Source organism: Hyaena hyaena, unplaced genomic scaffold (assembly GCF_003009895.1).
Source record: "Hyaena hyaena isolate Hyena2069 unplaced genomic scaffold, ASM300989v1 scaffold_152, whole genome shotgun sequence".
In the NCBI taxonomy this organism is placed as follows: domain Eukaryota; kingdom Metazoa; phylum Chordata; class Mammalia; order Carnivora; family Hyaenidae; genus Hyaena; species Hyaena hyaena.
In genome coordinates, this window is record NW_024080784.1 from 603,729 (window position 1) to 619,355 (window position 15,627).

General features: G+C 37.9%; 1 protein-coding gene across 2 annotated transcripts in view; it reads left to right on the top strand.

Moving 5' to 3' along the window:
- Positions 1–15,627, top strand: part of RELN (reelin) — a 544,526-nt gene that overhangs the window by 514,702 nt on the left and 14,197 nt on the right. For both annotated transcript variants that reach the window (XM_039239122.1, XM_039239123.1), the window contains exons 54-60: positions 979–1,154; positions 1,303–1,409; positions 2,506–2,748; positions 3,423–3,598; positions 11,160–11,233; positions 12,781–12,942; positions 13,663–13,820. In XM_039239122.1, coding sequence (XP_039095053.1) covers positions 979–1,154; positions 1,303–1,409; positions 2,506–2,748; positions 3,423–3,598; positions 11,160–11,233; positions 12,781–12,942; positions 13,663–13,820 — 1,096 coding nt within the window. The remainder of the gene's footprint in view (positions 1–978; positions 1,155–1,302; positions 1,410–2,505; positions 2,749–3,422; positions 3,599–11,159; positions 11,234–12,780; positions 12,943–13,662; positions 13,821–15,627) is intronic.

A 15,627-nucleotide genomic window follows, 5' to 3' on the forward strand; every position in this document is an offset into this window, starting at 1 on the left:
GTTATATGTATACAGGTGATGAACCACTGGATTCTATTCCTAAAAACATTATTGCACTATGTGTTACCTAACTTGGCTGTAAATTTTTAAAAATTAATAAATTAAAAAGAAAAATAGATTTTTCCTGGTTATTGGTCATTCTTAGAAGGATAAACTGGAGACCGGTGGGGGGGGCGGGGCGGAATTCAAAATCTAGATTTTGAATACTTCTCATCATCATCCTGAATCTTGACTCTGATAAACATGTAAAAATTGACTTCCAAGATTAATTTTCTTTTGACCTCACACAAAAAGTTTTGGTTTCAAATGCCCCTGCTTAACCATATAGACATTCCAAGTTCATGTTGTCCTGGAAGCTAAAGTGTCCTGATTGCTTTAAAGCGGTCTCCAAAGTGTGGGACACATACTCCTGGAGGAAAACAAGACAATCCATTGAAAAATGTTAGGGAGGGGCACCTGGGTGGCTCAGTCAGTTAAGTATCTGACTCTTGATCTCAGCTCAGGTCTTGATCTCAGGGTCTTGAGTTCAAGCCCCACACTGGGCTCTGTGCTGGGCATGAAGCCTACTTAAAGAAAAAAAAATGTTAGGGGAAAAAAATGCTAGAACATGTGCTTTATTTTATAGTATTCCTTTAAATTTTCATTTTTTGTACGTGTTTCATATCAAATTACAATTGTACTTTTATATGCAATATAAATAAATATACATATTTGGAGAGTATATGCTTTAGTAACTTCACAAATAGGAGTGTTATTATAGTCAACTTACAATTGTTTTATTTTAAGATTTAAGCACTTTAAGTGTGATGGAAAAGAATGTTATAGACATATCTTGGTGTATTTTTCCAAATGCTTCAGAAAAACATTAGAAACCAGGCATTTTTTAAAATCCAAGATGAGATTATATTGTCTAAACTATTCCATAGTTATTGTCCAAAATTGTTATTTGTAACCACATCCCTCTTATGTTTTTTCCAGACTTTCCTGAAGGAACGCTTTGACAGTGAGGAAATCAAGCCTGACTTATGGATGTCCTTAGAAGGTGGAAGTACTTGTACTGAGTGTGGCATTCTTGCCGAGGACACTGCACTCTATTTTGGGGGCTCCACTGTGAGACAAGCTATTACTCAAGATTTGGATCTCAGAGGGGCCAAGTAAGTCATTTTTTGTTATTTTTATAACAGCATAGCAAATTGGCCCCAAAATAAGGAACAGAAGTATGGAAGAAGTTGTTACCCAGGACCTGAGGAGACTATTTGTTCTGCTTAACCATTCTGATGGATAATATGTGCTTGCATTCAGATTCCTGCAGTACTGGGGGCGCATCGGTAGTGAGAACAACATGACCTCCTGTCATCGGCCAGTCTGCCGGAAGGAAGGTGTGCTGTTGGACTACTCCACCGATGGAGGCACGTTTCCGGGGTGAAAACCACACCTCAGGGCAGATTCCCAAGTTACATCCAGTGCCCCTCTGAACGGTTTCTGCAAAGCTTTGCCGACTTTGCAGTGAAAATAGTGAAAGTCACAAAGAGAAAGCTACAGCTCTTAGTCACATTACACTTCCAAACATGTGACTTCTGTGTTACACAAAACCTGCCCATAAAGAGATAAGAGAGAAATCACACTTAAAATTAAAAAATAAAAATAGATAAAAAATCATAAAATTTGAAAATAAGCTCCAAACTTTATGAATAAAGAAAGTTAAACATAACTGAAGCTTGATTATAAATGATACAATTAAGAAATAAGTTGTATATGGTTTTCTAAGTAAGATCATGTTTAAAAACATTTTAAGGCATTTTTAAAAGCTTCAGTGTGAACAAGCATATAATTAATCTATAAGAAACTTTACCATGAAAGATGACAATCTGAATTCATGAGGCTGTCAGAGGATATTTTAATAAAATTCTGTTTCATTATTTTGAAATAGCTGAAACCAGATCAAAAATAACATGAGGTCCTTAGAAAATCAGTTTTAGCAGATAGGTATCATTTTTATAACTAGCAGAGAAATAGATGGCCTTAAAATATTTTAGCATATTCAAAGGTGTTTCCTTAAGTAATTTAAACATCCCACCTATAATCTTACCAGTTGATAAGAGGAAAACTTCTTATCAATCCAACAAAATAAAAATTGCCTGGAATTAAAGTAGCTAAGTTAAAATTTTAAATTACTAGGTGTCCCTGACCAGAAACATGCAAAACATGATGTATCTCATTGTTTATGAAAAATGCACATAGCAATGTACAACAAAATTTTAAGAGCAGAAAATACATAATTTTTACTTAAGTATTTTTCTTTTTGGCCAAATATTTCTAAATATCCTTCCCCTGAACACAGCCTCATTTGGAAACAGTGATGAACACTTATATTAAAGTCAGTGAAATCAATTCTCATTTCCTGGTTGAAGATTTCTCTGGGAAGCTTACAGTAGCTGCAATATGCTGTTGCTTTGTGGAGGTTTTCCCAGATATGTTACCACATTGGTGTATTTGTTACTGTAGGAATTACTTGGACTTTGCTCCACGAGATGGATTACCAGAAATACATTTCTGTTAGACATGACTACATACTTCTTCCTGAGGATGCCCTCACCAACACAACTCGACTTCGCTGGTGGCAGCCTTTTGTGATCAGCAATGGACTTGTAGTCTCAGGAGTGGAGCGTGCGCAGTGGGCGCTAGACAACATTCTGATTGGCGGAGCAGAAATCAATCCCAGTCAACTGGTCGACACATTTGATGACGGTAAGAAACTAGACCTTCGAAAGTCTTTTTTGTGAGCCTTTTGTCTGCCTGTGTCTTTAGATGAGTGACTCCATAAAAAGCATTCAGAGGAGTACTTAGCACATATTCACTGCCCAACAAATGTTAGCTAGTATTTTATCCAGTGGTTTATGAATCTTCAAGATTAAGTGTTTGTTGAAATGTCAACTGATAATTTAATAAATTCTGTTAAAGACAAATATCTAGCTCTGAATATAATATGAAATTTCAATATCCAAAATAATTCTAGCTTCTTTAGGAATTTCTGTACCACAGAGATGCACATTGCCTTGTTTTAAAAGTGTACCAAAAATTTTTTAATGATGCAAGTCAACAAGACCACCAATTATATTTTTTTCTTTCATAGTTTATTGTCAAGTTGGTTTCCATATAACACCCAGTGCTCATATCAACAAGTGCCCTCCTCCATGCCCATCACTCCCTTCCCCTCTCCCCCACCAATTACATTTTTTTAAGTTGGGTAGTCATGCTAGTATTTAATATTTTCTAAATTTGATTAATCATCTTGGATTTATACATTATAGCAATTAAATAAAAATAAATCTTAAAGGATAAGCGAAATTTCAGTAACTTGACAGTAAACTAATCAATTCAAGAGAATAACATGCCATTTTGCTTCCAATTTACCTTAACAGAAGGCACTTCCCATGAAGAAAACTGGAGTTTTTACCCTAATGCAGTACGGACAGCAGGATTCTGTGGCAACCCATCCTTCCACCTCTACTGGCCAAATAAAAAGAAGGACAAAACTCACAATGCTCTCTCCTCCAGAGAGCTCATTATACAGCCAGGATATATGATGCAGTTTAAAGTAAGGGGAAGTGGCTTTTCAAAACAGAATATGGTGTTACATTTGGGAATGGAGGGCGGGAAGAATGCTTACTTGAACAATTACAAGGAAATGATTGCATTCATTAAAAGAGACTCTATCTTATGAGTAAAATAAGTGATCTTTAGCAAAGGCCTTTATCAGAAAGGATTATTTGAGCATCGATAAAATCAATTTGTATATTGGGACCTAGCAAGAAATGTAACTGTATAATATTTCATGTATGGAATCTTGAGTTGTTTCCCAGAGTTTAGGAATGAAAAGCTCATATAGGTGCCTCTGCCTATTTCTCTCTCTCTCTTTCCCTCTCTCTCTCTCTCTCCTTCTCCCTCTCTGCATTCTCCCCACAGTTTCTGTACCTCTTTTCTCTTACTCTACACTGATTTCATATATCAAGCCACTTTGCTTCCTTACCTATCCTTTTTCATCATGTCTTTCTATTTTCTTTTTGTCTTTGACTTCCAAACACAAACATGTACCCTAGCCCAGTTGGAATGCCCCAAATCCTTAGATTTAAAAAGGACTCTCAAATCTTTTACATTGCATGTTTTACTCATAAAGAAGGGTAGAAGAGAAGTCAGGGGAGGTAATTAATAGATAATCAGAGAGAAAGGTAAAGCAATATCAATTAATATCTTTCTCATTATAAAACACATTTTTAAAAAATTTTTTGTAAAGGGTATTACAGGGGCAGCTGGGTGGCTCAGTTGGTTAAGCATCTGACTTTGGCTCAAGTCATAATCTCATGGTTCATGGGTTCAAGCCCCACATCAGGCTCTCTGCTGTCAGCACAGAGCCTGCTTCAGATCCTCTATCTCCCTCTTTCTGCCCATCCCCTACTCACATGCACTTGCTCTCTCTCTCTCTCTCAAAAATAAATAAAATATTTTTTTAAAACAGGTATTACAGAAATACACTTTGTTACTAGATCATTTTAAAGACAAACATTGGTTTTTTTGTTTAAAACATGTATTTAAATGTTATAAAAAGATGTTCTTATTTAAAAAGATGCCCTGCAGTCATGGTTAATAGTAAGACTCCTTTCTAGCAAAAATAAAAATGTATTCACAGCTGGTAGGAGAGGGAAATGGGGAGTTATTGTTTAATGAGTATAGAGTTTCAGCTTTACAATATTTAAAAGTTCAGATCTGTTGCAAAAAGAGGCAACATAGATATATTCACTGTGTTCCTCAGTTTTATGTTGAACTTTCCTTCAGAGACTAAAGGGTGAGGCAGTTTCCCCAAATGCTACCACTTCCTTAGGACTATCCCTCCCTTAGTGGCATGAAGGATGCTCAAGGTCATATCCAGTGTTACACCACCCATAATTCCAAGCCACATACTTTAAGAGTGAAGGCTTTCCCTCTAGCAGGCCCACACTGGGCCCCTATCAAAGTCATCATGTTTGATTGAGCTGATTGAAGCCTCCTTTTTTGCTGCCTCTGTCAACCTAGAGCTGAAGAGATGAACATTTTCTTCTCTAACCAGATCAATTTATTTCAAAAAAGAAAAAAATTTGTCCCCAGAAATGTAATACTTAAAGTATCACTCCCCCTCTGTACCACCGGACACTGCAGTTCTTGCTCTCTCCAGCTGCTGCCATGCTCTGTCCCGGTGGCTCTGGGTTCTCTGCCAGTTCTCCTCTTACCTCCTTGGCACCTACTTCTGATCCCTTTTTGGCTCTTCTTCCTTCAGCCCTCTAGATGTGAGCATTTTATAGCACTTCCTGGCTGTCTTCACTCTAAGATATTCTCACCACTGAGAATTTCATGAATCCTTTGGCTTCTGGTATATATCTTTAAGACCAGCTCCCAGATCTGCATATCCAACCTTGACTGGCTCATCAACAGTTAGTTCAGAGTCTTCACATTTCTGTGTACGTTTCTACATCTTACTGGCATCCCAGCTCAACACGTCTAACAGTGAACTTCTTATCTTCCCTCTCCCTCCCAGCTCCTCTTTCAGATTCTCCTGTTTCTGTTGATGGCACTACTTTTGACTTACTCATCAGCTTTAAAGGTTAAAGAAGTCTTTGATATTTTTTTACCTTTCACTTTTCACACCTAATCAGTTACTAAAGCCTTTTGATTCTCATTTCTAGTGTTCAAGGCACCTATCCCATCTTCTCCATTTGTACTGTTACCACCTCCATTCTGGCCCTAATTAGATCAATAGTGCACTTAAGAGTCTTTCCATCTCTTATTTCTCTCTACTCCCACCTGTCTTCAACAGCACAGTCAGATTGATCTTTACAGAGCCCAGCTCTGGGCACATCATTCCATTGCTCTTAAACCTTTAATGACTCCCAAACTGAGTCTGCCAAATTAAGGTCAGAAGCCCTAGCTCAACTGATCTCTCTCACCTTCTCTCCCAGTATTACATACACTCTACACTTGGACCAGAACATACTACAGGCTCTGCTGTAGACCTGCCACAATACCTTTCCACCTCTGTGTCTTTGCTCATACTCTTTTCACCTAAATGTATCCTCCTATCTCCACCTCTCAGAGTCTTCCCATTCTCCAGAGGTGGCTCACGTGCATGCTACCTGATGAATTCTTTTCTGTTTTTATCTTTAATTGAAGTATATTTGACGTATAACTTTGTGTAAATTTAAGTTGTACAACATGTTGATTTGATACATATACTATACATACATACAAATATCAAATACATATATACATACATCAAATCAATATATGTATATACTGGCATGTATAGCATATATATATACCATATGCATGTATGTATGTATTATATATGTACATATGTAGTAAAATGATTGCCTTTATAGTGATAGCACTTCTATCATGTCATCATTTCTTTCTTGTTGTTGGAATAATTCAGATCCTCCACTTCTGATGAATTGTTTTCTAATCCACTTAATCAAATATAATCTCTCCTACGTATGAAGCACCACAGCATTTTAGTTGTATCTTTTATGATTTCCTATTATTGGAATATGCTTCTTATTTGCTCTCTGTAGCCAGGGTTGTCTTATTCGTGAGTGTATGGCCTGAAATTTTTAGCTCACCTTCCCCAGTATCAGCACTAAAAAAGGATGTGTTGATTAGGTAGATGATTAGGACTTAAATTTAAATCACCAAGGTTTTATGGCACTTATGCATTATTAATGACTCAAACATTTAATTGCATATAATATGGAAAGCTTTAATTCATAAGGAAGTGGAAAAACCGTAAGAATGAATATTAAGTAATTAAAAATTGCTATTTTTAATTATAAATAAAAATTCACTAGTAGCATCAGGAAGTTAGAATATCAGTGAAAATGTTTTGAACCAGTGATACTTTGAGTTTCTTTCCATTAATTCTCCAAATGTTGCTTTACTTTTGGTCAAACTATCTTTCCTAGATTTATGATTAATATGGTGTTATATAAATTAAGTAAATAGAAATAGTACTTTTGTTTGTTTGTTTTACTACTTAGCCATGGATATCATTCTAATTGCAGATAGCTCTGATTGGCACGGAATGCCTTTTTCTCTTGAAGAGGCATCTGACTCTCAGTCTTACCAAAACTGCCACCTTGGCAGGTAGAAAACCTGGAGAACAGTAGCATAATCCAGAAATATTAAAATTAGATAGATAGATAGATAGATAGATAGATAGATAGGAAGAAAGGAAGGAGGGAGGGAGGGAGGAAGAGAGGAAGGAAGGAAAGGAGGAAGGGAGGAAGGAAGGAAGAAAATGGGCCTGGTCATTTCTGTACAAAAACTTTTAGGTCTTTGAGAAAAATTTCTCAAAGGTTAAGAGCTTGTTCTTTTGTTTAACTTTTTAAATTTTTAATATTTAAGTATAATTGACATGAAATGTTATATTAGTGTCAGGTGTACAACATAAGTGATTTGACATTCTATACATTACTCTATGCTCACCACAATTAGAGTACTCATTATCTATCACCTTAAAGTATTACTACAATATTTTCACCTATTTCATCCATTCTTTCCACCCCTCTGGCAATCACCAGTTTGTTCTCTGTATTTATGAGTCTATTTCTATTTGTTCATTTGTTTGGTTTTTTAGATTTCACAAATACATGAACTCATATGGTTATTATCTTTCTCTGTCTGACTTACTTCACTTAGCATAATACCCCTACATGCATCCATGTTGTCACAAATGGTAAGATCTTATTATTTTTTATGGATGAGTAATTAATATCCCATTGTGTATATACCCCATATCTTTATCCATTCATCTGTTTATGGACACTTGGGTTGTTTCCATATCTTAGCTATCATAAATAATGCTGCAATAAACATAGGGGTACATATATCTTTTAGAGCTAATGTTTCCATTTTCTTTGGTCATTACTTAGCAGTGGAATTAGTGAATCATTTGATATTCCTGTTTTTAATTTTTGGGGGAACCTCCATGTTGTTTACCATAGTGGCTGTACCAATTTACATTCCCAGCAACTGTGCACAAGGGTTTCTTTTCCCCTACATCCTCACCAACACTTGCTATTTCTTATCTTTTTGGTACTGGCTATTCTGACTTGTGTTACATGGTATCTGTCTTATTATGGTTTGATCTATATTTCCCTGATGATTAGTGAATTTGAGCATCTTTTCATGTGTCTGTTGGCCATCTGTATGTCTTCTTTGGAAACATGTTTGTTCAGGTCCTCTGCCCATTTTTTAATCAGATTTCTTTTTGTTTTGAGTTATGTAAGTTCTTTATATATCTTGGGTATTAACCCCTTATCAGATATATCATTTGCAAATATCTTCTCATATTTACTACATTGCCTTTTTGTTTTGTTGATGATTTCCCTCATTGTGCAAAAGCTTTTTATTTTAGTGTAGTCTCAATAATTTATTTTTACTTTTTCCCTTGCCTGAGGAGACATGTCCATTAATTTGTTCTTAAGGCTGGTGTCCAAGAGATTACTGCCTATGTTTTCTCTTAAGAGTTCAGCCTCACATTTAGGCCTTTCATCCATTTGGAATTTACTTTTGTATATGGTATAAGAAAGTGGTCTGGTTTCATTCTTTTGCATGTAACTGTCCAGTTTTCCCAGCACCATTTGTTGGAAAGACTACCTTTTCCCCATTGTGTATTCTTGCCTCCTTTGTCATAGATTAATTGACCATATTAAGTGTGGGTTTATTTCTGAGCTGTCTCTCCCATTCCATTGATCTGTGTGTCTGTTTTTGTGCTAGTACCGTACTGTTCTGATTGCTACAGCTTTGTAGTGTATTTTTAACTCTGGAATTGTGATACCTCCAGCTTTGTGCTTCTTTCTCAAGTCTGCTTTGGTCTTGGGGTGTTTTGTAGTTCCTTTCAAATTTTAGGATTTTTCTGTTCTAGTTCTGTGAAAAAAAATGCTATTGGTATTTTGATACAGATTGAATTGAATCTATGCTTTGAGTAGTATGGACATTTTTAACAATGTTAATTCTTCTGGCACATAAGCATGGTATATCTTTCCATTCATTTACTTTATCTTCAGTTTCTCATTAATGTCTTATAGTTTTTAGAGTATAGGATTTTCACCTCCTGATTAAATTTATTCCTAGGTACTGTTTTTTGTTGGTACAATTGTAAATGGAATTGTCTCCCTCATTTCTCTTTCTGATATTTTACTATTAGTATTTCTTTTTCTGCCACTTTTACTATTAGTGTATAGAAAGGCAACATATTTCTGCATATTAAATTTATACCCTGCAACTTTATTGAATTCATTTATCAGTTCCAATAGTTTTTCAGTGGAGTCTTTAGGGTTTTCTATGTATAGTATCATGTCAACTGCAAAGAGTAAGAGCTTTACTTTTCCTTCCCAATTTGAATGCCTTTTATTTTTTGTTCTTGTCTGATTGCTACAGCTAGAACCTCCAATACTGTGTTGAATAAATGGTGAGAGAGGACATGCTTATCTTGTTCCTGATCTTAGAGGAAAAGCTCTCAGTTTTTCACCATTAAGTATGATGTTAGATGTGAGTTTTTCACATATGCCCTTTATTATGTTGAGGTATGTTCCCTCTAAACCCACTTTGTTGAGAGTTTTTATCATGAATGGATGTTTATTTTCGTCAAATGGTTTTTCTGCATCTGTTGAGATGATCATATGGTTTTATCCTTTCTCTCATTGATGTTATGTATCACATTGATTTGCAAATATTGAACTATCCTTACATTTCTAGAATAAATCCCACTTGATCGTGTTGAATGATTCTTTTAGTATATTCCTGAATTGAGTTTGCTAATATTTTGTTGAGGATTTCTGCACCTATGTTCTTCCTGGCTGGTTCAGTCAATGGAGCATACAACTCTTGATCTCAGGGTTTTGAGTTCAAGCGCCACATTGAGTGTAGTTTTCTTTTTCTGAATGGCCTTGTAAAATAAATTTGGAAGCTTTCCTGCCTCTTTTATTTTTGGAATAGTTAAGGAGAATAGGTATTGATTCTTCTTTAAATATTTGCTATAATTCACCTGTAAAACCATCTGGGGAAACTTTTGTTTGTTTCCTGTTTTTGATTACTATTCAATTTTGTTACTAGTAATCAATCTATTCAAAGTTTGTCTTTCTTCCTGATTCAGTTTTGGAAGATTGTATGTTTCTAAGAATTTATTGATTTCTTCCAGATTGTCCAATTTGTTGGCATATAACTAACTGTTCATAGTATTCTCTTACAGTCTTTGTATTTCTGTGCTGTCCATTGTTATTTCTCCCCTTTCATTTCTGATTTTATTTATTTGAGTCCTCTCTCTTTTTTTTCTTGATGAGTCTAACGAAAGGTTTATCCATTTTATCTTTTCAAACAACTAGCTCTTGGTTAGAAATAGTACTTTTTAGAGTGCATGGGTGGCTCAGTCCTGAAGCTTCTGACTTTGTCTCAGATCATAATTTCACAGTTGGTGAGTCCCATTTTGGGTGAGTTTGAGCCTCACTTCAGGTGACCACAAGCCCCGCTTTGGGTAAACATGAGTCCTGGGTGAGCCCCGCCTCTCTCTCTGTCTCTCTCTGCTTCTCCTGGGATTCTCTCTGCCCCTACTCACTTGCTCCCTCTCTCTCTCTCTCTGTCTCTAAAAGAAAGAAATAGTAATGGGGCGCCTGGGTGGCTTAGTCTGTTAAGCGTCCGACTTTCGCTTAGGTCATGATCTCGCGGCTCATGGGTTCGAGCCCCGCGTCGGGCTCTGTGCTGACTGCCAGCTCAGAGCCTGGAGCCTGTTTCAGTCTGTGACTCCCTCTCTCTCTGACCCTCCCCTGCTCACGCTGTCTCTCTCTCTCTCCTAGAAATAAATAAAATATTTAAAAAAATAATAATAATAAAATAAATAAATAAAAGAAAGAAACAGTACTTTTTTAAACCTTAATTCTCATCTTCACACAGAGTTGCATGTTTTTAACAGAACCCAAATAAATGTATTGTTGGTATTCAGTCAGGCTGCTCCATAAAAGCTTCTCTGAGTATTTGTTGAGTATTTATTAGAGTTACAATTTAGAGAGAGGGAGTTTCTAATTGATAGGTGTTTAATCTTCTTTGTACATATTTGTTGTTTATGTTCATTTTAGATTGTGGTGGGTTGTGAAGCTACTTCTTGTGGTGATCTTCATTCTGTGATGTTGGAGTACACTAAGGATGCAAGGTTTGTGAAATACTTTTTTACATTCCTCCAAACTTGAATGCAACTTCAAATGGTTGTCTTTTTTAAAGCAACTACCTACAGAAGAGCAATTGAAAGTATAGTTCACAGGGGCGCCTGAGTGGCTCAGTCTGTTAAGCATCCGACATTGGCTCAGGTCATGGTCTCGTGACTCCTGGGTTCAAACCCTGCACTATTAGCACAGAGCCTGCTTCTGAGCCTCTGTCTCCCTCTCTCTGCTCCTCCCCTACTTGGGCTCTTTCTCTCTATGTCTCTCACTCTCAAAAGATAAACACTTTTTAAAAAGGAAGAAATAATTACATTCCAAAAAAGTATAGTTTATGTTTATTTCCCATATGTTAATTTTATTTATATAAAATGTACATATAGGTCTTATTTTCAAATTTTTCCTTCCAACCAAGAAGAAACATTTTTCATACTATGTTGGCTGCAAGCCAATAAATGTTTTTTATTTTAAAATGAGTAAGATATGTTTGTCCTCAAGTAGAATTCTCTTTTATTCATGTTTCTCATTTTCAACCAATCTTAATGAGAATTTGAATCAATAAAAGATCTAAGTATGCTTCAGCCAGAATCATGGGTCCTAAAGCACAGTAAAAGTCTGACACTGTGCAATTACCCTATTAGGATATTGATAACCCTCTCTCACACCACCACCCTTAACCGACTGAGCCACCCAGGTGCCCCTACTCACACCACCACTCTTGAAAATAAATTATGTGGGGTTAAGTTTGAGTAGACAGAGAATTTTGTCAGTAAACTCCAGGTATATTTCCGGTAATATACCAGAAGCCACTAGAATGCAGCACTATGCATGCTATTATTTTATTCTGTTATCCATGAATATATTCTTGTGCTTGTAAAGAATTAGAATATATCTTATATGAAATTATTTTCAATTTTTCTTTTCATTGTCTACATAAATATATACAAGAGGTACAAAACTTACATAAAAAATGTGTCAATTTAGGGGCACTTGGGTGGCTCAGTCGGTTAAGTGTCCGATTCTTGATTTCTGCTTAGGTCATGATCTCACAGTTGGTGGGTTCAAGCCCCGTGTTGGGTTCTATGCTGACAGTGTGGGGGCAGCTTAGGAGTCTCTGTCTCCATCTGTCTCTCTGCCCCTTCCCTACTCATGCACACATTCTCTCTCTCATTCTCTCTCTCTCTCAAAATAAATAAATAAACTTTGGAGCGCCTGGGTGGCTCAGTCGGTTGAGCATCCAACTTCAGCTCAGGTCATGGTCTCGCCGTTCACGAGTTTGAGCCCCGCGTCAGGCCCTGTGCTGACAGCTCAGAGCCTGGAGCCTGTTTCAGATTCTGTGTCTCCCTCTCTCTCTGACCCTCCCCTGCTCATTCTGTCTCTCAGAAATAAATTTTTTAAAAAATTTTTAAAAGACAAAATAAATCAATAAACTTAAAAAAAAAAACCTTCAATTTAACGCAGCCCCAAAGTGTTACGTTGACATTAGACAGGTCATACATTTCTCTTCAGAGTTGTCTAACGCAGCCTCTGTGGTTTCAAGCAGGTCTGATTCCTGGCAGCTCGTGCAGACCCAGTGCCTTCCTTCCTCTTCCAACAGCATCGGCTGCTCCCCCTTCCAGTTCCATGAAGCCACCATCTACAATGCTGTCAACAGCTCAAGCTGGAAGAGAGTCACCATTCAGTTGCCTGACCACGTCTCCTCCAGGTAAGTTGTATCCTAAGGTAAACTTTGTGGAATTATCTGGCAGTATCTGTAGAGCTCATGCAGTGACCTGAAAGCAACTGAGGCCAGAGATCTCATTACAGCTCTAGTAACCCCTCCCTCCTTTCACCAACCCATGTCCCAAAATGGCACGTGCACACCCCAAGAAGAAATAGGAAGACATAGGATCTTTTTTCATAAATGGAATAGATCTCAATTTTTTTTTTTATGAAATACCACAGCACATTCCAAACTCAGTCACAGGGCCCAAACCACAGATGCTCAAAGACGTGAAGTTGGCCCCATATCTGCACCAGTTTTCTGTCATTCCCAGAGGCTACACTGCTCATCCCATATACAGATACCCTCTGGGGTATGGGTTACACAGAGCCACAGGATAAACATAACAGAGTGCCATCTTCCTAGACTCAAAGATCTGGAATACGGTATACCTCTCCAGGAAAAAGGGACACAAATTTGTTAGGCAATAGAATAGGAAATTCACATAACACTCTCGGGGAAGGTACAAGCTTCCAGATTGGCACTTTGGGGTATATTCCAGAGTCCGAGGGTTACAAGTTCACTCACCTCTACTTGGGTGTTTCAAGGAGAAGTCAGGAGAAGAAATCCTTCTCTCAGAAATAGTCCCAGGGCTGGAGGCTGACCACCGCTAGGAGAAATAACAGCCAACTGAATCCCTTCTGCTCTCTGTGGGACTTTCAGTGCAACACAGTTCCGCTGGATCCAGAAGGGGGAAGAAACTGAGAAGCAAAGCTGGGCGATCGACCACGTGTACATCGGAGAGGCTTGCCCCAAGCTCTGCAGTGGGCACGGGTACTGCACCACCGGCGCCGTCTGCATCTGCGACGAAAGCTTCCAAGGTCTGCATCCCAGGCCGTCGTTTTTAACATGGGAGATCATAAGGTTCTCCTCATCTCAACATGTACACAGGGGTCACTAGGAAATAGATGAAAACGCCAGCCTGAGAGATTTTGGATAGGTGACACAATCTTTGATCACAGATTTACTTATCTTTGGAATGAAGTATCAAGGATAACCTTCTGCTATGTTCCCTGAAATATTCTTTTACAAAAACATTTTGTATTTTGGGGAGGCAGAGAGAGAGAGAGACAGAATCTAAAGCAGGCCCCAGGCTCTGAGCTGTCAGCACAGAGCCTGACACGGATCTCAAACTCACAAACCACAAGATCATGACCTGAGCTGAAGTCGGATGCTTAAACGACTGAGCCACCTAGACACCCCTCCTTGAAGTATTTTTTTCTTATGGTCTTTTTGAGAGAGAGAAAGAGACAGAGTGGGAGTGAGGGAGGGGCAGAGAAAGAGGGAGACTCAAAATCCAATGCAGGATCCAGGCTCCCAGCTGTCAGTACAGAACCTGACTTGGGACTCCAACTCACAGACCATGAGATCATGACCTGAGCTGAAGTCAGACACTTAACCAACTGAGCCACCCAGGCGCCCCGCTTGCTGAAGTATTTTTTAAATGCAGAATTCTATAGCACCTCACATTCCCCATCCTCCATAGAATTCCCAGCCCCAACCACTACCCCCAACACTTTATTTCCACTTTTGAGCCTCTCTCCTTCCTGGCCTCCAGCTCATCCCTGGATACTTCACCAGTATTCCTTCTTTCTCAAGGCTCTCCAACAGCAGCTGCCACAGTTCTTCCAAGATATAGCTGAAGAGTCAAGATATTCCCTTTTACAGGTCACTCTATCACACACACACACACACACACACACACACACACACACACACACACACAAACCTGTGACTCAAAAAAATACACTCTTACTGCTTGAGCTTCTAGAAACTGAGTTTACAGTTTGGGACAGAGAATCTACTGTCCCAAATCTCCTGCTCTAACATCGCAGGAAATTGCCTTCATGGCCTGATAGAAGGCATACAGCCTGCTTTCCTTTGATGCCATGTTTCCAACAGGTTTCTACTGTTACATAGTTTACATAATTGCCATTATATCCTCAGACCCTAATGCTTGGCATATAGCAACACTCAATAAATCTTTTTTGAGTGAATTTTTACATTGCCTGCTTACTATTTACACAATGTCCACCAATTTATTCAGCAAAATCATTTAATGCTTACAAGATCCCCACAAGTTAGCTATGTTTATATCATTATTCCCAACTTACAGGTAAAGAAGCTGAGACTCAGAGAACTTAAGTGACTTGCCTAAGGTGACACAGCTATCCAGTATCAGAAAGAAGACCATCTTAGGTTGTTCTTTCCAATCTCATAACTGAGAGATTTATCCAATGAGGAGCAAAATTATATATCTTCCCCAAGGGTACAATGTAAAAATCCACAGATCTGACTTCTGAAGTTGAATATATTTAGATTTCTTGGTTGATGCTATTTCCTTGCCCCCAGATGAAATGAGTATGATTTATGTAGACTGCTGCTCTTCTCTCATGTTAGAAATTACCTGGCGGCCCTCTTTTCCTCTATTCTTATTACTGCTGAGACCAGCTGGGCCTGCCCACCGTACTAGCTGGAGAATTTGAATGTTAGGCAAATGAACAAATCAGATGTCTCACCAGGAGTCCTCGATGTCTGGAATTTGCCTGCTCCTCTGATCCAACAGAGCTATGACCTTTTAATTTGGAACTATTGCAGGTGTTTAGGAAAGCTGTGCTGTTCAAATCA